Source organism: Culex quinquefasciatus, chromosome 2 (genome assembly GCF_015732765.1).
Source record: "Culex quinquefasciatus strain JHB chromosome 2, VPISU_Cqui_1.0_pri_paternal, whole genome shotgun sequence".
NCBI classification, from domain to species: Eukaryota; Metazoa; Arthropoda; class Insecta; order Diptera; family Culicidae; genus Culex; species Culex quinquefasciatus.
Genome location: NC_051862.1, coordinates 77,533,573 through 77,555,922, shown reverse-complemented (window position 1 = coordinate 77,555,922; position 22,350 = coordinate 77,533,573). Strand labels below are relative to the sequence as shown.

Below are 22,350 nucleotides of genomic sequence, written 5' to 3'. Positions count from 1 at the left end.
GAAGCACGAATCAAAGTTTTCACATTTTAAAAGAAATTTGTTCAACTGAAAATGCCTATAAATCCGGGGATTTTTTTTTGATTTATGTTTCAAAAACACATGATATTTATTATCTACAAATTTATTTTACCTTCTCCAAGTAGAAATTTGTCTCAAGAATCCGAAATGTATATCGTTTCCCCATTCAAAATCAAAAAAAAATATAAAAAGTTTAAACATTGAATTTACAAGCCATGGTTTCAATATTTGAATTAGCAAAGTGTTTAAAAATACATTAACACCTGCTCAGTTGTTTTGCAATCATTAGTTTCCAAAATACGTAATTGACAAAAAAAAATTTTTTTTTGCAAAAAGAAAGTTTTTGCAGTGCTGTACATTGGAATTTCATAAAAATTCAAAATACTTTTAATCCAGCCCAAACATGCTAAATATGATTATAAATGCAGAAAAATGCGTTTTAGATTGTTTTACGTTGATTTGACTTCTATTTTCATAAAAATTTTGAAGATTTTTGAAAAAAAAAAATTTCTGCCTCATGATTTTTCGGACCATAAATTTTGAAAAATATTTGCAACGGTCTAACTAACATTTTTTTTCTACTCTGCCATGGTCAATATAATTCCAGACCATTCCGTACGTATTTAATTTGCACTTTTCATTTTACGGAAAAATCTCAAACCTATCAAAGTCACCCCGTTTTACGATACTTGTTATTTGCAGTTAATTAAAATACGCAAATTTTGGTACCCTAACATGTATAGGTCATCGCTAAATTTTTAAAGTTATCGTAGTTTTAGTGAAAAAAGTTTATTTTTTGCCGATTTCGTCATTTTCCTGTTTTTGCGCGTGATGCGTCGAAAAACTCAGTTTTTATTTTAAAAAAAATCATATCTTGGAAACGTACGGTTCGACATCGCCGATTATTTGATGCGTTAGTGAAATTTTCCGAGGAATCCGATAAAAATATGTTCAGACATAGGCTCTTTGGTCCAGACACGGTCAAAACGTCATTTTAAGTTTTCATACGACCTTTTCAAATGGTAAGCTAGATTTTTGAATTTCTTACTATTTTTCTCAAATAGTCAAACTAATCACCTTTCTCTTGCGTCTAAGACAGCTAAAATCGGATGAAACGACGCGGAGATATGATTATTTGAAAAAGTGGTTTTTGCGAAAAATGACGAAAATTGCCATTTTTCGAACCACCCTAGCACGATGTAGGTCACCCTAATGGCCAAACAAAAAAATACGGGTCTAATTATTTTGGCCAAGGAACTCCCAGAAAAATGTTGAACCCGATCGGATAACTTTTTTTCGGTTTAGGCTTTTTTCAAATGGTATTGCTGTACATCCTTTGTTATTTTATCAGGAAAAAAGTTTTTTGTTGTTTCATGCTTGTGTGAATTCAACAAAAATTAAATCAGATCTAGATTAAAACAAACAGTGCGCCATTTCCAAGAATCCTACTCTCAGGATGGGTCATTCCCCAGAATTACCCATTCCTTAGAAATATTTAGGACCTTGAAACAAAAAGTTATGTTTCCCATCTGGCATAATGATCAATTGACATGATGATATTACATTTTCAACATTAATTCAATCTAAGAATCGCTCATATATAGTATTTTTAAGTGGACTTAAGTTTAATCAACCTTGAACCGGATATACATATTTCACAAAGAGTCATCTCCCGCAGCCTAACACGTGCAAAACTGGAACGCATAGATAACTTCCTGTGTCTGTTTCAATATTTCAAACAATTTCCTTGAGTTGTAGACCCAAAGAACTCACGAAAAGGATTCCAGGCACATGCACTGCCTGTCGGGAGCTGAGCCATTATGGTGTAGTGCATTCATTCCCAGGAATTACGGTTCTCCGTTCTAGCCCGAGCCATTAATCTCAAACCGAGACTCCAAAGATTTATAATGTTTCATTATAAATGAAAGGTGATTTATTTTTCATCCCGCGCGCACTGCCTCTATTTGTGGAAGGTTCCGAATGGTTGCCGAATGGCTGATGTTTTATATATATATTTGTGCTGGTCGAAAGTCTATCCAAACAAATGGGATCCCGTCGATTGGTCGTTGAAGGCTGAAATGGACCATTTTTTTATCGCCATCCGGATGTTTTTCCTCCCTTCAGTACGAAATGACATTCAAATTTCATATCAACAACTCATCAGGCGCTGGCGCACGCAGTTCTGACGACGCGATTTATTCAATATTCATAAACCATTGAGAAATCATGCACCACGTTTATGCATAAATAAAAAGGGCTCAACCATTCCAACAGGACCATTTATTTGTTATGAGCTTTGAAACATATTTCCTCTCGTTTTGCAGTTTGGGGCTTGAACCTGGCGCGTGCAGCACCAACAAATGTGTAATAAAATTTTCGGAGTTGTGTCCGTGAACTTCCACCCCATCCCCACTTTATAAAATCAATGTTTTGGGCCCACTCTCGCATCAATTTCATCAAATTCTGTGGCTACAAAAACTGACAAAGTCAAAGTCAATGCACCCCAGCGAGCCCAGCGTCAAAACATTCGAACCGTCATTCGAATGTAACGCTGGGGTAATTTGTAACTTTTTTAACAGTAAAAAGTAAGATGAAATTTATTGTTAACTTACTATCTATAAAGCTTGACTGTTAATCTACAGTATTTTGAGTTGCGGTTTTATATTATTTCTGTAAATCAAAAGTCCCATTTAAAATAACGTATTTTAGGAATGTTCACTGATCTGTCAACACTGTCTAACGTAACGTCAACGTAAGTGAACTTTTCATTAAAATTTAAATTTAAATATTGATGAAAATGACTTTAGCATCCACATTGCTTCAAATCGTTTTACGGAGGCAAAAATGCCAAACAACTCTACTCTTCATCAAATTCACTTCAAACTGCCACCAATCCATCAGCCAAGGTATAAAATGAGCTTATTTTTTAACACGACACTCACATCCGAAGCAAAAATCCCAATATCAAAAGTGGCGAGGTAGTGGTGCGCCGGTGTCGTTTCTGACGAATCATTCCCGAAAGCTCTCCGTCACTGCCAATATGGGAAATTTTTGTCTCTCTTTTAAAAAGTATTTTTTATTTTCGTTTCCTTTTTTAGTCGTTGCATTCTACCCGAAATGCAATTGCCATGCTCCGAATACGCATGTGCATTTCAAATATTTAATATTTACATATAAACTTTAATGACTCCATAACTGCTGCTGGCTGACTGCCGAACAGAAACTGCTCTGCTCGACGACAACCGGTGTGCGATACTGGATCCAGGAAAGAACTGAAATATTTTTTTTCCATAAATTCTGGCAGCGTGCATATTTTGATTCATTTTTCATTTGCCACGCACACACACGCTTCAAACAAAGGTGCACCTGCACCTGCACCGGCATCATGTTGGTGAGGGTGGATTCGGGATTTATTTCGGGCAGTGAGGAGCCAATAAATGATGAAAACAAAAAAAAATGTATTGGATAAATATTAAACATTCGTCATCCAATGCCCGGTGAAAGATCGATCTCTTTTCACAACACTAGGTGACGAAGGGTGACACTTTTTTGAAGTAAAAAGGGAAAAAACATGAGATTTTTATCACTTACAAATAACTTGAATTCTTGTTTCAGGTTTTGTACAGTTTGTCAATCAAAAAAAAAATCACTCAAAATGTTAATTGGTTACAATTTTAAGGTTGCACAATGCACATGCAATTATTTCCAAAAAGCTGTTATTCAAAATCCTGTTTTAGAAATGGTGGAAAAAAAATTATTCTTACACAGAAAAAAAAAGTTGAATTTTGGAATGTTGAAAATTTGATGGGTTGAATATTACCTCTTTATTTGAGTAATATTACATAAAAAATGTGTAAAAATGTGAACCTGATGAATATTCATCAAAAATTGATAAAAAATCGTAATTTTCTGGGGTAAAATTAATCATTTTTTTACACACCATTTCCTGATGAATATTACCATCATTTTTTCTGTGTAGAGAAAAGTGATTTTTATATGTGTGCCTAATCTGCCCATATTTGAAAATTCGGCTATTATGCCAAATCAAGTATTCCGAGAAAAACACGTTTTAGTGTTTGTCACAAAATCTCTGTCAAGGCAATTTCCCATAAGAGTGGCATATTAGCCGTTTGGTTTTTCGCATCGGCAGCTAAGTCTAAACACTATTTCAGTGAAATTCAAGTTCCAGGAGATGCGTTGGAACATCCTCTACCGCCTGGTGCGAATATCTCATTTTTGCCAAAAATGGATATTAGCCGTTTTTTCAATGGTGGGCAGTAATGTTTCGCATTCTTGAGTCGATTGCAGGCAGCGGGACCACGCCTTTGCTTGGCAGGATCGATTATGCTTTTGGCGTTCATTTTTTGAGTGATTAACGAGAATTATGTCCTTTCTTCGGTCGATTGTGAGCAATGATGCCACGCGGTTTTTTTTGTAAAATTCATCGTGCTTTTATGTCATTTTGTCAAGTGATTAGAGTCGATCTCGAGCAGCGTTACTACGCGGGTTTTGCTTTTTTATGTGTATAGTTTTTGATAGAAATATAAGTCGAATTTTATTGCGACAAGCAAGTCGTATTGCTTGGTTGTCTTCCCTACATCATCGTTGATTGGAAGGCACGCCGAAGAATATATGTTTATGATATTGCACACATAGTTTTTTTTATTTTGAAATGAAGAATAAAATTTCAAAAGGGTCAAACATTCATTTGAAATGTTAGTCTCGATTCAAGATATTTTTATCGAAAAAAAATCAGATCATTTGTTGCAGAGGCATCGGCATTAAAAAAAATTAGTTTTTTGCCTTCCTCACTGAGGTAAGGCTATAATCCTGCTCTAAAAATGAACTTTGTATAAAAACGTCGTTGACCAACCTTCATGATCAGTAGTGCGGTGCCTGTGTGGACGCGCAGTCCTGTTTTTTCGTGTTATTTTCCGTCTCTTTTGTGTCGCTGTTCGAGTGCATGGGGTGATTGGTCAGTATAATTAAATAATGGCATCAGTAGTGCGGTGCATGTGTGGACGCGCAGTCCTGTTTTTTTGTGTTATTTTCCGTCTCTTTTGTGTCGCTGTTCGAGTGCATGGGGTGATTGGTCAGTATAATTAAATAATGGCATCAGTAGTGCGGTGCCTGTGTGGACACGCAGTCCTGTTTTTTCGTGTTATTTTCCGTCTCTTTTGTGTCGCTGTTCGAGTGCATGGGGTGATTGGTCATTATAATTAAATAAAGGCATCAGTAGTGCGGTGCCTGTGTGGACGCTCAGTCCTGTTTTTTCGTGTTATTTTCCGTCTCTTTTGTGTCGCTGTTCGAGTGCATGGGGTGATTGGTCAGCATAAATAAATAATGGCATCAGTAGTGCGGTGCCTGTGTGGACGCGTAGTCCTGTTTTTTCGTGTTATTTTCCGTCTCTTTTGTGTCGCTGTTCGAGTGCATGGGGTGATTGGTCATTATAATTAAATAAAGGCATCAGTAGTGCGGTGCCTGTGTGGACGCTCAGTCCTGTTTTTTCGTGTTATTTTCCGTCTCTTTTGTGTCGCTGTTCGAGTGCATGGGGTGATTGGTCAGCATAATTAAATAATGGCATCAGTAGTGCGGTGCCTGTGTGGACGCGTAGTCCTGTTTTTTCGTGTTATTTTCCGTCTCTTTTGTGTCGCTGTTCGAGTGCATGGGGTGATTGGTCATTATAATTAAATAATGGCATCAGTAGTGCGGTGCCTGTGTGGACGCGCAGTCCTGTTTTTTCGTGTTATTTTCCGTCTCTTTTGTGTCGCTGTTCGAGTGCATGGGGTGATTGGTCAGCATAAATAAATAATGGCATCAGTAGTGCGGTGCCTGTGTGGACGCGCAGTCCTGTATTTTCGTGTTATTTTCCGTCTCTTTTGTGTCGCTGTTCGAGTGCATGGGGTGATTGGTCATTATAATTAAATAATGGCATCAGTAGTGCGGTGCCTGTGTGGACGCGCAGTCCTGTTTTTTCGTGTTATTTTCCGTCTCTTTTGTGTCGCTGTTCGAGTGCATGGGGTGATTGGTCATTATAATTAAATAATGGCATCAGTAGTGCGGTGCCTGTGTGGACGCGTAGTCCTGTTTTTCGTGTTATTTTCCGTCTCTTTTGTGTCGCTGTTCGAGTGCATGGGGTGATTGGTCATTATAATTAAATAATGGCATCAGTAGTGCGGTGCCTGTGTGGACGCGTAGTCCTGTTTTTCGTGTTATTTTCCGTCTCTTTTGTGTCGCTGTTCGAGTGCATGGGGTGATTGGTCATTATAATTAAATAAAGGCATCAGTAGTGCGGTGCCTGTGTGGACGCTCAGTCCTGTTTTTCGTGTTATTTTCCGTCTCTTTTGTGTCGCTGTTCGAGTGCATGGGGTGATTGGTCATTATAATTAAATAATGGCATCAGTAGTGCGGTGCCTGTGTGGACACGCAGTCCTGTTTTTTCGTGTTATTTTCCGTCTCTTTTGTGTCGCTGTTCGAGTGCATGGGGTGATTGGTCAGTATAATTAAATAATGGCATCAGTAGTGCGGTGCCTGTGTGGACGCGCAGTCCTGTTTTTTTTTTCGTGTTATTTTCCGTCTCTTTTGTGTCGCTGTTCGAGTGCATGGGGTGATTGGTCATTATAATTAAATAAAGGCATCAGTAGTGCGGTGCCTGTGTGGACGCTCAGTCCTGTTTTTTCGTGTTATTTTCCGTCTCTTTTGTGTCGCTGTTCGAGTGCATGGGGTGATTGGTCATTATAATTAAATAATGGCATCAGTAGTGCGGTGCCTGTGTGGACGCGTAGTCCTGTTTTTTCGTGTTATTTTCCGTCTCTTTTGTGTCGCTGTTCGAGTGCATGGGGTGATTGGTCATTATAATTAAATAATGGCATCAGTAGTGCGGTGCCTGTGTGGACGCGTAGTCCTGTTTTTCGTGTTATTTTCCGTCTCTTTTGTGTCGCTGTTCGAGTGCATGGGGTGATTGGTCATTATAATTAAATAATGGCATCAGTAGTGCGGTGCCTGTGTGGACGCGTAGTCCTGTTTTTTCGTGTTATTTTCCGTCTCTTTTGTGTCGCTGTTCGAGTGCATGGGGTGATTGGTCATTATAATTAAATAATGGCATCAGTAGTGCGGTGCCTGTGTGGACGCGTAGTCCTGTTTTTTCGTGTTATTTTCCGTCTCTTTTGTGTCGCTGTTCGAGTGCATGGGGTGATTGGTCATTATAATTAAATAAAGGCATCAGTAGTGCGGTGCCTGTGTGGACGCTCAGTCCTGTTTTTTCGTGTTATTTTCCGTCTCTTTTGTGTCGCTGTTCGAGTGCATGGGGTGATTGGTCATTATAATTAAATAATGGCATCAGTAGTGCGGTGCCTGTGTGGACACGCAGTCCTGTTTTTTCGTGTTATTTTCCGTCTCTTTTGTGTCGCTGTTCGAGTGCATGGGGTGATTGGTCAGTATAATTAAATAATGGCATCAGTAGTGCGGTGCCTGTGTGGACGCGCAGTCCTGTTTTTTTTTTCGTGTTATTTTCCGTCTCTTTTGTGTCGCTGTTCGAGTGCATGGGGTGATTGGTCATTATAATTAAATAAAGGCATCAGTAGTGCGGTGCCTGTGTGGACGCTCAGTCCTGTTTTTTCGTGTTATTTTCCGTCTCTTTTGTGTCGCTGTTCGAGTGCATGGGGTGATTGGTCATTATAATTAAATAATGGCATCAGTAGTGCGGTGCCTGTGTGGACGCGTAGTCCTGTTTTTTCGTGTTATTTTCCGTCTCTTTTGTGTCGCTGTTCGAGTGCATGGGGTGATTGGTCATTATAATTAAATAATGGCATCAGTAGTGCGGTGCCTGTGTGGACGCGTAGTCCTGTTTTTCGTGTTATTTTCCGTCTCTTTTGTGTCGCTGTTCGAGTGCATGGGGTGATTGGTCATTATAATTAAATAATGGCATCAGTAGTGCGGTGCCTGTGTGGACGCGCAGTCCTGTTTTTTCGTGTTATTTTCCGTCTCTTTTGTGTCGCTGTTCGAGTGCATGGGGTGATTGGTCAGCATAAATAAATAATGGCATCAGTAGTGCGGTGCCTGTGTGGACGCTCAGTCCTGTTTTTTCGTGTTATTTTCCGTCTCTTTTGTGTCGCTGTTCGAGTGCATGGGGTGATTGGTCATTATAATTAAATAATGGCATCAGTAGTGCGGTGCCTGTGTGGACGCGTAGTCCTGTTTTTTCGTGTTATTTTCCGTCTCTTTTGTGTCGCTGTTCGAGTGCATGGGGTGATTGGTCATTATAATTAAATAATGGCATCAGTAGTGCGGTGCCTGTGTGGACGCGTAGTCCTGTTTTTTCGTGTTATTTTCCGTCTCTTTTGTGTCGCTGTTCGAGTGCATGGGGTGATTGGTCATTATAATTAAATAATGGCATCAGTAGTGCGGTGCCTGTGTGGACGCGCAGTCCTGTTTTTTCGTGTTATTTTCCGTCTCTTTTGTGTCGCTGTTCGAGTGCATGGGGTGATTGGTCAGCATAAATAAATAATGGCATCAGTAGTGCGGTGCCTGTGTGGACGCGCAGTCCTGTATTTTCGTGTTATTTTCCGTCTCTTTTGTGTCGCTGTTCGAGTGCATGGGGTGATTGGTCAGTATAATTAAATAATGGCATCAGTAGTGCGGTGCCTGTGTGGACGCGCAGTCCTGTTTTTTTTTCGTGTTATTTTCCGTCTCTTTTGTGTCGCTGTTCGAGTGCATGGGGTGATTGGTCATTATAATTAAATAATGGCATCAGTAGTGCGGTGCCTGTGTGGACGCGTAGTCCTGTTTTTTCGTGTTATTTTCCGTCTCTTTTGTGTCGCTGTTCGAGTGCATGGGGTGATTGGTCAGCATAAATAAATAATGGCATCAGTAGTGCGGTGCCTGTGTGGACGCGCAGTCCTGTATTTTCGTGTTATTTTCCGTCTCTTTTGTGTCGCTGTTCGAGTGCATGGGGTGATTGGTCATTATAATTAAATAAAGGCATCAGTAGTGCGGTGCCTGTGTGGACGCTCAGTCCTGTTTTTTCGTGTTATTTTCCGTCTCTTTTGTGTCGCTGTTCGAGTGCATGGGGTGATTGGTCAGCATAATTAAATAATGGCATCAGTAGTGCGGTGCCTGTGTGGACGCGTAGTCCTGTTTTTTCGTGTTATTTTCCGTCTCTTTTGTGTCGCTATTTGTGTACATGGGGTGATTGGATTTATTCTTCTATACTATACATTATACTAAAAATTAAATAACCCTCCTACTCCTCACCTTCTTTCCCATTCCCTAATTAACATTTACCCAGTTCCACTTCCTTCCTAAAAATATAATTATCTGCCAAATTTACACTAACACACCACACCTAACTGATTCGGAGCGTTTGGTACGGTATGTCCACGCATCCTTCCTTCCCTGTAGATTCTGTGAAATGTGATCCGTTCTCAGAATCCTCTCTGCGGCAAACACAACGCAGTAGGGCTGGCCGCTTTAGTTTTTGTAATACATTTTCGGGTGTTCTCGGATGTACTGCAATTATTAATATTGACAAGAAAAGTGCTTGGGGCGTAATCTAATCACAAGACTTTCCAGCATGCTTTCATCGGACTGGCTGCGTTTGTGTTAGATTAGATTAGATTAGATGGGGTGATTGGATTTATTCTTCTTCTTTTTTCATTTATTTTTTGATCGCGCGTTCGTTGGCCGATGAATTTTATTTTTGTTCTCTTTATATAGTTTTCGATAGAAACGATCCGATTTTTGTTTTTTGAGACAAGCAAGTCGTATTGCTGGATTAAGTCCTTTCCATATCATCGAGGATCGGAAGGCACGTCGACGGATATGTTTTAAGGCTTATGATATAAAATAATTTTACTAAATGAAGCCCTTCCTATATCACCGTTGATCGGAAGGCACGCCGACGGAGAATTTCTGGAGAATCGCGGTCGAATTAATACTATATTTAAATCCCTAGATAGGTATCTTTCCGCAGCCGGCTGCCTAAGATTTTTAAAATTTCAACCGATAAACAAATTGCTCATGGTCGCATCACCTACCACAGTGAATCCTGACCTCATACCCATCTTACTAACCCCTCAAAACTCATGTGATACTTTGTCGGAGACGCAGTCGATTTGGCGGTCCCATCACTCAAGTATCGGCTAACATTCCCATCCACTTCCCCGTGTCTTACCACTGGTCGTGGCCGGCGTCGGTATTGATCAGCACGATAGGGACCTTAGAAAATTGCGAAGGGGTGATGATTGGTTCCTACTTTTCATCTGTGGTCCACGGAGCAATGTTTGGGGGTCCTGGTCAATAACGAAGTAGCAGCTACGGGTAGACACCAATGCTATGCTATGCTAAACGTCGTTGACCCACCTTCATGTATACAGAATCAGAATCGAAAACTGAACAAATGTCTGTGTGTATGTGTGTGTGTATGTGTGTGTGTGTATGTATGTGACCAACAAACTAGCTCATGTTTCTCGGCACTGGCTGAACCGATTTGACCCGAACCTATTGCATTCAACTTGGTTTAGGGTCCCATAGATCGAGTTTTATACAGATTGAAGTTTCGATAAGTAGTTCAAAAGTTATGTATAAAAATGTGTTTTCACACATATCCGGATCTCACTTAAATGTATGTAAACTATGTCCGGATCCATCATCCCACCCATCGTTAGTTAGGTTATTAAAAAACCTTTCCAACGAGATCAAAACATTGAAGATTTGGCAACCCTGTATCGAGATATGTTCACTTAAGTGACATTTATGTACTTTTTTGAAGCTGGATTTCATTTAAATGTATGTAAACTATGTCCGGATCCACCATCCCACCCATCGTTGGTTAGGTTATCAAAAAACCTTTCCAACGAGTTCAAAACATTGAAGATCTGGCAACCCTGCATCAAGATATGGTCACTTAAGTGACATTTATGTACTTTTTTGAAGCTGGATCTCATTTAAATGTATGTAAACTATGTCCGGATCCACCATCCCACCCATCGTTGGTTAGATTATCAAAAAACCTTTCCAACGAGTTCAAAACATTGAAGATCTGGCAACCCTGCATCAAGATATGGTCACTTAAGTTACATTTATGTACTTTTTTGAAGCTGGATCTCATTTAAATGTATGTAAACTATGTCCGGATCCACCATCCCACCCATCGTTGGTTAGGTTATCAAAAAACCTTTCCAACGAGTTCAAAACATTGAAGATCTGGCAACTCTGTCTCGAGATATGCCCACTTAAGTTATATTGATGTACTTTTTTGAAGCTGGGTCTCATTTAAATGTATGTAAACTATGTCTGGATCCACCATCCGACCCATCGTTTGTTAGGTTATCAAAAAACCTTTCCAACGAGTTCAAAACATTGAAGATCTGGCAACTCTGTCTCGAGATATGCCCACTTAAGTTATATTGATGTACTTTTTTGAAGCTGGGTCTCATTTAAATGTATGTAAACTATGTCTGGATCCACCATCCGACCCATCGTTTGTTAGGTTATCAAAAAACCTTTCCAACGAGTTCAAAACATTGAAGATCTGGCAACTCTGTCTCGAGATATGCCCACTTAAGTTATATTGATGTACTTTTTGAAGCTGGGTCTCATTTAAATGTATGTAAACTATGTCTGGATCCACCATCCGACCCATCGTTTGTTAGGTTATCAAAAAACCTTTCCAACGAGTTCAAAACATTGAAGATCTGGCAACTCTGTCTCGAGATATGCCCACTTAAGTTATATTGATGTACTTTTTTGAAGCTGGGTCTCATTTAAATGTATGTAAATTATGTCTGGATCCACCATCCGACCCATCGTTTGTTAGGTTATCAAAAGACATTTCCAACGAGTCCAAAACATTGATGATCTGGCAACACTGTCTCGAGGTATGACCACTTAAGTGATATTGATGTACTTTTGTATTCCGGATCTAAAAAATAGATGAAATTTTTGTACAATTCCATCATATCAGCCATTGTTGGTTATAGGTGAGGAAGGCTCCAACCACATGGGTGGATTAAGTTAGTTTTTGGGTGAGACTTTTCTTTATCTTCAAGCCGCTGTATCTCAGCTACCAGAGGTTCAATCTTCAATGTTTCTTAGACAATTTTATAGAAATTTTTTGAACCTTAATTTTTTTTTAGAAGTAGTCACTCATGGTCACTATTTTTAAAAATCAAAAAACTGCAAATATTTCCCTGCAGTCAAATTTTCCGTGACTATATCTTGTCAAAAAATCTGTAAAGTAAGTTTTGATTGCAAGGCCCTGTAAAAGTTTGAGCCTAATAAAAAAAATACAAGTAAAATAAATTTCCGGAATTGTTCATATACTTTTTGGGTACCAAATGTTGCATCTTTCAATTACCAAAAAAATGGTTTATGAAAATTTCCCTGAAAATGGTTAAGGTTAAGCCGTTGGTAATTTTTGAAGAAAATTGATCATCACTCTAAAATGCTCTGTATTTAAATCAATGTAACGAATTTATGCACCAAAATTAATAAGCATGTGCAGGTTGTTGCCTTCCTGAAGCCACCTTCACAAGGAATAGGATAATCGTTACCAAAAAGTATTAGCTTGTGTAGGGCACTAAAAAACTAAACTATTGGCACTACGCCCCCCGGGGCATGGCCTTCCTCTAACGTGGGATTTCTGCTCCAGCGCCTCTGACGAGACAGGAGAAACCGGCGCAGGGGTAGCGGCTTCGGCTGCCGATCCCGATGATGCTATGAGACGCGGGTTCGATTCCCGCCTTATCCACTGAGCTTCTATCGGATGGTGAAGTGTAGGGCACTATTCTAGACAATTTGTAGAAGGAATTTTGTCCATATATTGAAAGCAACGCAAAATTTATATCTTTGAACTAAAAACCATGAAAATTTTGGAAGTCTCCACGTTAAGATTTAACAATTTTTCGTTTGCGTACGCGATTATTTTGAAAAATATGATTTCGAAACACTGTCAGTAAAAATGAACTGATGTTATTCTGTGAAAACATGGTTGGCAAATGCTTTTTACACAATTATAATTGTTTGGCATCCAACATAAAAAACTTTCGACAAAAGAATGATTCCTAACAATGCAATGTATTATAAATTCTGTCAACTGAACCAATTTCTTTTTCATTGATTTTTTTTGTGTTTTAAAATGTATAGAATCATGTTTTATTAAGCTCAATTTGATAACGCAAATAAAACCCCCAACTTATCTGATCTTTGGAAACACCAAACCAACTGTATCCGTCCCCTTCAGATGCCCAAAACTTTACCACCATCACCAAACCGCACACATACACAACGCTCGCGACTCCACACGACGCTTTGCGATGCTGTTGACAAGCAAAGTTGCACATCGTCGTCGGGGGAATCATTAAAAATTATGATGTATGCAACGGCGATAACGCGAGGATACCTGGCGGTGGCGCACGGGCCTGAAATAATATTGAACGAAAACAAAAAAAAACTTTTTGTTCATGTCCCGCTTGGGGGGAGGAGGGGAGTTGGGCTGGGAGACACTTTCCTCTCGACACGTGTGGGCTCCGGATGTTTTTTCAGGTACCAAATTCCCTCACAATAAAAGGACTTGGTGGTCTCTGGGAAGCTCGTTATTTTAACTTTTTTGTTTCTTATTATTATTTATTTAAAAGTTCATTTTAAAATGAAAAGTAGTTTTTTGTTTACAAAAAAATCCAATATATTAAGATTGAAAGGATGGGCGACAACTACGTTTCGAATGCAATTTTCTAGTGCTCCTCATAGCATCGCTGCTCGGGAGCCATCAGAAACAACCGGACCCTAAGATGACAGTTTTCGTGAGTTGCGCGTATTCACCGACAGATGGCAAGTGGGCCTCGTCGGAGTCCGCCCATCAAATACGCAACTCAAAATTTGCATAGGAAACTTTTTTTCGTGACGGCTTTCGCGGCACGCTCACTTCAACTGTTCTAGACTAATATTTGAACGTGGCGTATCTCTAAACAAGTTTTTAAAGAAAATGATTCCAGAATGCTTATTTTGTCGTTTATACCAAAACAAGGCAAAAACTATATTTATTTTAACTTTTTCAAAAGTTTGGCTAGATAATATCGAAGGCCGCCATCTTAGGCCCACTGGGCCCCGAAACGGGGTACGCTCAAATTGTATGGGAGCTGTCAACATGTTCCCGGGCTGATCAAAAATCCTAAATAATTTTAAATTATTTGCTAGCGATGGATCTGAACTGATCTCTTGAAAAAGTCAATAAATCAGTCTCATAAATTGAATTACCTAAAAATAATAACACCAAAATCCCAAAGAATCCAGCGGTAGATAGTGCATATTTGAACAGGAGCATCATTCTGAGCCGTCGAGTGTTCGAATTGATAACAGAGGGGACATGCGGCACAGAGAAGGACATGTATTGATCCAATATGAGTGATGTAAAACACGCCAAATATGGGCGGGAATACATCCGTTGAAATTTGGGGCCGCTATCATTGTTTGACGCTTGCAATAGCAAACTTGGGCTGTTTCCGGAATGTTGAATTGCACATTTTTGCACTGATACTGATGGCGCTTTGTTTGTTTTCTGTCCATTCTTTTTTGCAGACTTGATGAAACCAACCGTCGTCGCAGCTTTGTCGAAAATGAACCCTCACTAAATCGACTCGACTGGTGGCTCGTAGCTTGCTTCCCCCGGCCGGTGTTCAGGACTCACTTCAGAATCTCGCCCTCCCGGCCATGAGATCGTTCTAGTAGAATTTTCAAACTAGATCTCGTTACACTCTGCAAAATGGCCATCAATTTCTCCGCCTCGTTCGCGGCCTGTCTGGCGGCCGGCCTCAAGGTGCCCCGACAGATCATGTACTGCATCTCGCAGGACACTCCGTACGTGCTGTACAAAGACTCCCAGGAAGCTGCCGAGCGAATGGCCGGAGGGCAGTGGGGAGGTGGTGGCGGAGAAGTATATCCGGCGTTGCAGCAGCAGCACATACCGAACCATAACGGAGCTCATCAGCAACAGCAGCAACTAGCCCAGCAGCAGCAACAGCAACAAGCTCCGCAACCTCAGCAACAAACTCCCAACAGTCCTCCGAACCAGGAGAGTAGACCCGGACAGCAACCGGGCGAACAAGCCAACGGCCAACTGCACAGTCCTGCCACAAGTCCATACCCAAGGAACAACAGCAATAACAACAACAACAACAACAATCCTTCTACGACGGAAATGGAGGAGGGTATCATCAAGGTAACTTCCTTCTCAAGATACATTTTTTATAATATTTTTATACATTATCATTTTTGATTGAATTATTAAAAATTGCTTCAGGCTCAAACCATGCAACAGCAAAACGTCCACCAGCAACAAAACGGACCACAACAAATGCAAACCAATGGTTCTCCACCGCAAAGCAATGACCACCCGCACCAGCAACAGCAACAACAACAATCCAACCAATCTGCTCAACAAAACCAACCCGCTCAAGGAGGTCCCCCTCAACCCGCTGGCCAACAACAACAGCAGCAGCAACAGTGCTTCCCAGAACCACCCCAACCCGAACTGAGTTACTACGCCCAGCGCCACCACGGTCCGCAAGGCGCAATGTTACCCCCGCCCGGATTCACCCCGCTGCACCACTATCTGAACAAGTCCGGCGTGCTGTCGGGAATGCCCGCCGGCATGGAGCAAGGTAACCCGCTGGAACAGTACGCCACCATGCCGGACTTACTTCACGGGAACCAGGTCCACCACGGGAGTTCCGCCGGACCGAACGGACCGCACCACAAAAGCTCCAAGGGCTCGGACCTGCGACTGTTCAAGTGTCTGACCTGCGGGAAGGACTTCAAGCAGAAGAGCACCCTGCTGCAGCACGAACGCATTCACACCGACTCGCGGCCGTACGGTTGTCCCGCCGTCGAGTGCGGCAAACGGTTCCGCCAGCAGTCCCACCTGACGCAACACTTGCGCATCCACGCGAACGAAAAACCCTTCGTGTGTCCGTTCTGCCAGCGGGCCTTCCGGCAGCGGGCCATCCTTAACCAGCACATCCGAATTCACTCAGGTGATAAACCGTTCGGCTGTCCGTATCCGGAATGTGGCAAAAAATTCCGTCAAAAGGCCATTTTGAATCAGCACGTGCGCACCCACCAAGGCGAGCGATCGAATAATTATTGATTATTGCTAACTCCTCTTTCTTTCCTCCTTCTATCTACTTCTATTTTCTATTTCCCTTTTTATCTTTCTTGTTTTCTAACCAAACTACTTTGCTGGAAAAGCTAACGAAATCGGTTGAAATACTTTTTCTTTTTTGGGTCATCCATATGGGTTCTCACGCCTCTGCGGTCGTTATATCACATTGTACGTTTGGTCTCGTTATTTATTCTCATATAATCAAGACTTCTTTAAACAAAAAATCATAAATTATTTCGACTTGTGTTATTGACATTAGAGTGTAACAAAAATTACTTTTTAGACAAAATTGACAAATTTTTATGAAGATTTGTAGCAAAAGAATGCGCTTCTAAATATTTGTCTCAATGTTTTCTAAAATTTCATGTAATATTTCATATAAAAAAATGTAGAAAATTCGTATGAAAAATCTACTTTACCAAAAATAATAAATTTGGTTTCGTGTGTGCTGGGTGTGATTCCCACAGATTTAACTATTTTGATGTTGTAGAAAAACTGTACGTTAAATTTATTATTTTAAATCAATTTCTCACCAAGGTTACGTGCATGCTTTTACATGCAAGTTAACCATCGTTCACGTTTAAAAGTTTTTTTTTTTTGGGAAAATTAATCAAATTTTGTTTTGGAAGTCCCTTTGAGCTTATATTTTGCGTTGAATATATTTAGAGTGCATGAATTTTTCTAAAATTCAGGAATAAACATAATAATGGAGTTCTTTACATACCGGGGTTGGACAACATAATCTTGACAAACAAATTTTGACCAAATTCATACGACTGACTTTCGTCAACCGATAATGATACTTCAAGAAGAATACCAAACAATAATTAAAACTTGTCATAAAATTAATTTACTAATCAAACATGATTGGTGGTCATCATTATCCACCAACTCATGATTTTCGTGAAACTTTTAATGACAAATCCAATTTTAAGAAATAAAGTTTTTTGATAAATTGATAAATTTGGGCACTGTGTATCAATATTTTGAGCTCTAGAATTCAATCGTTTGATCTCAAGTGTATTTTTTTCAAGAATTGTTAGTACAATTTGCATTAGATTGACTATTGGAACATTTATTGTGACTCGTGTAAATTTTTACAAGGGGTTCGACCAAGGGTTAGACAAAGTAAATTTTGTTAAATTCAAATGCTGATAACATACACAGCAAAACAATAATGGTTATATTCATCAGGAAATGGGGACAGATTTTTTTTCATATCAGGAATTGATAAATATTCATCACTTTCAGATGAATTTTCATCAGGTTCACATTTTTACATGTTTTTAAAGTAATATCACTCAAAACAGAAGTAATATTCAACCATTCAAATTTTCAACCCTCCATTTTTTGTGTAGCGGAAAGTTACCCCATTCAGATGCTTCTAGTTTTAAGATGTGGACTGATCAAGGAGATACCCTGGATTTTCTCGAACAAGTCCAAAAGCTTCTTTCTTCAGGGTACACAGAAAAAAATATGTCAATTTACTCGACACGGAAAAAGTGAATTACATGTAAACTCAGTTGATGTAAACGTGAGATTCGATGTAAACGGTTGAATCACACGTAAAATCATGTTTTTACGTATAATTTGTTGCAAATTTACATCAAATTGCATTTAAATTTAAATGTTTAATGACGTGCAAAAGTGTTACATCATAAATGATGTAACATTCGGAAATATTTTTTTTGTGTGTAGGCTGAGATGAGATCTCTTAAAGAATAACTAACCACCAGTCGATTGTAGCCTGGAGCATAAAAATCCGTTGAAAATCCGCTGAGATACGGCCATTTCCGTAAAAAAAAGTTAAGGAACAGGTTCCTGGGTATGGTCAACCCTCGATTTCAATCGGAATATGTATTGCAACTTCTCAAACTACATGAATTTCCTCGAAGATGCATATATAATACGAAGAAAGAACTTTCTATTCTGGCCACTTTTAGAACCTCCCTCGCTCGCCAAACGGATTCCGATTGAAACTGAGAATTGGCCATAACCAGGAATCTGATTTTTAAGCTCTAGGATGCATTTGACTGGTAATTTGTTATGATCTTAGCTTATATATGGTACGTATTAAAAAAAAACTTTTGATATGATCTTAGAACAAACAATTATGTTAGAAATTTTCGGACGCCAACGAAAGATTGCAAGTAAATCTACCACGGTAAATCAAAATCACTTCAACAATACAGTTTAAATCTCAAACAAACATTTTGAATCACTTCTTAAAAACATAAAATAACAGAAAAAATGGGTGGGACAACTAACTTCGAGTTTGTGAGACATCATATGGAATGACCCATTATCTATTTTTCCCTAAATCTTCTTTTATTTCGGGTGCCGTTTCTCCACTTTTCGACCTTTCATTTTTCGAAATTTAGAAATCAAACTGCTCTCATATTGGCCACACACGTTTCGGAAAATTTTGATCAAAATTTCTATACAAAATTGAAACAAACCACCCGATCCACCCCAAATCGTCACACAAGTCTTAACGAAATCTATTTCTTCTCCAAAAAAACAGACGTTTCTCCGCACCTGATCTTTAAGAATGGTCCACACGCCACCCTCTGGCCCCAGGACGTCCCCTACCCACCGGAACAGGAAGGTCAGCCCAAGGACGAGCAAACGTTCGGCGACGAAGCCACGTCCCAGGGCGGAACGCCCGAATCACGAGCCTGCTTCTCGCCCGAGGGCGGCCTCCAGTACCCATCGTACTTCAAAGACTCCAAGGGCGGCGGCGTCAACCACTCGATCTTCGGCAACAATCTGCCCTACCTGAACAACAAGCCATCGGCCAACGGCAAGACCATGCTACCGGACGTAATCCAGCACGGTCGGTCCGCCGGCATGCCGCTGTACGTGCGCTGTCCGATCTGCCAGAAAGAGTTCAAGCAGAAGAGCACCCTGCTCCAGCACGGTTGCATCCACATCGAGTCGCGGCCCTACCCGTGTCCGGAGTGCGGCAAGCGGTTCCGCCAGCAGTCCCACCTGACCCAGCACCTGCGCATCCACACCAACGAGAAGCCGTTCGGGTGTCCGTACTGTCCGCGGTTCTTCCGGCAGCGGACGATACTGAACCAGGTTGGGATTTGGAGAGACTTTGAATTTGAAATTTAACATTTTAAAATTGCTTGTGATTTTTTTTTTCAGCACATTCGCATCCATACCGGCGAGAAGCCGTACAAATGTGGCCAGTGTGGCAAGGACTTCCGGCAGAAGGCCATCCTGGATCAGCACACGCGGACGCACCAGGTAGTTGTACAATTGTTACTCCTCAGGAAAGGCAATGATTATTCCACAGTACAATCTAGAGGGAACACTAGCATTATTTTTTTTGGTTCAACTTCGTGATTTTTCCGAACAGGAAAAAATATCCTCTCCCTGCAAAAAATGGATTTCTGTTTTCCGTTCCGTTATATAATAGATCTATCACACAAATGTGTATCCAGGATTCCAAATAATGGATTCATTTTAATTTTAAATAAATCAAAAACAATTAATCATAAATTCTGAATCAGAGCATTTCCTCGCCATTTCTTTAGTGCTCGAGTTCATGTCAGAGGTTTAAATATCACGCATCATGCATTTTGCACTCTCATCCTACCACAGGTATGATTTTTTTTTTTTTAATTTGAATGCAGGTGGGAATTCACGTTTCTCGATCTTGTGGTGGCCCTTTTTTGATTGATGGCCGTGTATTGTTCCTTGCGCGACTTACGTATTCGTATCTTGTTCAAAATGAACATTTTTTTAAATTGCCTTGTGGTGAACTTTCGATGAGAATGCAATTAATCACAATTTCTGGCTTTGTGATGATTTGTTTGGGATACCTTCTTTATGCAAAATTTGCTGACAGAATCGGTCTTATCAACTTAACAATACAATTACAAATTGAGGACCACGTGGTTACTGCACGACACATCACTAAAACTACTTTTTTGCTATTTCCAGGGTGATCGTCCGTTCTGCTGCCCAATGCCCAACTGCCGGCGCCGTTTCGGCACCGAACAGGAAGTCAAGAAGCACATCGATAATCACATGAACCCGCATTCGTCGAAATCTCGAAAATCGGCCACAATGGCTGCGGCGTTGAATAATAATAATAACAACAACAACAACAACAATAATAATAATAACAATAACCATAACAACAACAACAACAACAACAGCGCCCTGGAGCAAAAAGTCTCCCCGAACTTCCTGATCGACAACAAGCAGAACAATCTGATCCAGCGGATGGCCGGCCCAGTCAAGCACGAGCTGTACTTCCCCCAGTGCTACGGACCGCCCTTCAACCAACCGTTCATAACGGGTGCGGCGGCCGCCGTCGTAGCAGCAAACCAACAGCCGACGGCCAACGGTGGACCACCTGCCCCTCCGCAGCCGATTGCGGCCACCGCACCGGGAACTACCGCGGTGAATCCCCAGCAGCCCAGCGTGACCTCAGCAGTTCCACCGTCGGTCACAGCGGTCATAACAGCGCCCGCGCCTCAAGCCGTCGTGGCCCAGTGACATCCGCTGGAGGGACAGCAAATGCCGCCAGCTCAGCCGGCTGCGCCGCAAACGCTTCAGCCAGCGACGTCCATCGGACCACCGGCACTGATTGCGATCCATCAATAGGTGGTTACGGTTGGAATCTTTTGGGAAAAAAGGCATCTCAAACACACTGCGGTTTCTATAAGCTAATGATAAACCAGTAACGAACCATATGGGAATGATACAACAGAAATACTGATGAGCAATTACAGTACTAAGAAGTTTGCGCAAATTTTTCACCTTCCGATTGAAAGATTGAAGCATATGATGACATGAAGCGTGGAAGGAGACGTAAATTGTGATATTCATTTGATGACATACAAATGTGGTGATATTTTGAGTCAAGCGATTAAATTTTCAAGTTGGTTAACCATGCGCCTCCACTAAATCATTACGACATGTAAGTTTTAATGGTGACGCTTGGTTGATGGTAAATGATTTATGATTTATTCTTGCTTGAAATTAATTTTGTTTTGTTCTGTAATTTCAAAATTTAAAGGTTTTCCTTAGAATTTCAAAATTACTTGTACCGTCATCCGGGGTTACCGGGAACCGTGGTGTAGGGGTAAGCGTGGTTGCCTCTCACCCAGTCGGCCTGGTTTCGATCCCAGACGGTCCCGGTGGCATTTTTCGAGACGAGATTTGTCTGACGACGCTTTCCGTCGGACGGGGATGTAAATGTTGGCCCCGGTCTAACCTAAAGGGTTAGGTCGTTAGCTCAGTCCAGGTGTAGGAGTCGTCTCGCTGGGTCCTGCCTCGGTGGAGTCGCTGGTAGGCCGTTGGACTCACAATCCAAAGGTCGTCAGTTCGAATCCCGGGGTGGATGGAAGCTAAGGTGTAAAAAGAGGTTTGCAATTGCATCAACACCTAGTTTCAAGTAGGAATCTCGCAATCGAGAACGCCAAGGCAATGCTGTAGAGCGAATAATTTGATTTTATTTTTTGTACCGTCATCAGGGGTTACATTGGGTCTGTGAAGTGAGATTGGGTCATACAAAAATGTTGAAATTTATATGACCAAATCTCACCCCCCCAGACCCAATGTCACCCCTGATGGCAGTACTTTTGTTACCCTGGTCAGATGATTTTTTTTAATTAGAACATTTCGAGTGTAAAATTGCATCTGACGTAAATTCCCATATAAAATTTGTGATACGAAATATCTGACCGGAACAACTGTTGGTATGACGAGTGTCATCATTGCACGGTGCTTTTTTTGGAATTTTGTTGAATATCTAAAGATTTAAAACGAGTTTTGTGGATCTGCGAAGGTCGAAAGTTGAGGCCATGAATGCTGCTCAAAAAGGCGTCGATAGCCCAACAAAGCCTAAAATGCACGTGCTACAAGATAGCATGATCACCACAAAATGATAGTAATGATTTTTATTTGTGATGTTTTTTGTCGAATTCATTTTTTTTCAGATTTGCGTCAAATAGACACAATTTACAACGGTGTACCGTTTTTTTTAATATGAGCATTTTTAAAATGAGTTAATTTCTCAAAAAAAAAATATAGATTTGTACAAAAAAAACATCGAGAACTCGTTTGAAAGGCCTGTCCAAAAATGTAGCGTGTTCAGGGAGCCAAATTTTTACCGAAACTGAAGCGTTTACTGACATCAACTTCAAATTTGTCGA

At 40.7% G+C, this 22,350-nt stretch overlaps 1 protein-coding gene across 5 annotated transcripts in view; it reads left to right on the top strand.

Annotated features, from left to right (window-relative positions):
- LOC6048248 (zinc finger protein 768) overlaps positions 1 to 21,382 on the top strand; it is a 68,577-nt gene extending 47,195 nt beyond the window's left edge. For 2 of the 5 annotated variants that reach the window (XM_038254966.1, XM_038254965.1), the window contains 5 exons: positions 14,593 to 15,232; positions 15,314 to 16,136; positions 18,699 to 19,258; positions 19,328 to 19,432; positions 20,129 to 21,382. In XM_038254966.1, coding sequence (XP_038110894.1) covers positions 14,777 to 15,232; positions 15,314 to 16,136; positions 18,699 to 19,258; positions 19,328 to 19,432; positions 20,129 to 20,689 — 2,505 coding nt within the window. In that variant the 5' untranslated portion in view covers positions 14,593 to 14,776 and the 3' untranslated portion in view covers positions 20,690 to 21,382. The remainder of the gene's footprint in view (positions 1 to 14,592; positions 15,233 to 15,313; positions 16,137 to 18,698; positions 19,259 to 19,327; positions 19,433 to 20,128) is intronic. The other 3 variants (XM_038254969.1, XM_038254968.1, XM_038254967.1) reach the window with 3 other exon arrangements.
- The last annotated feature ends 968 nt before the right edge of the window (positions 21,383 to 22,350 follow it).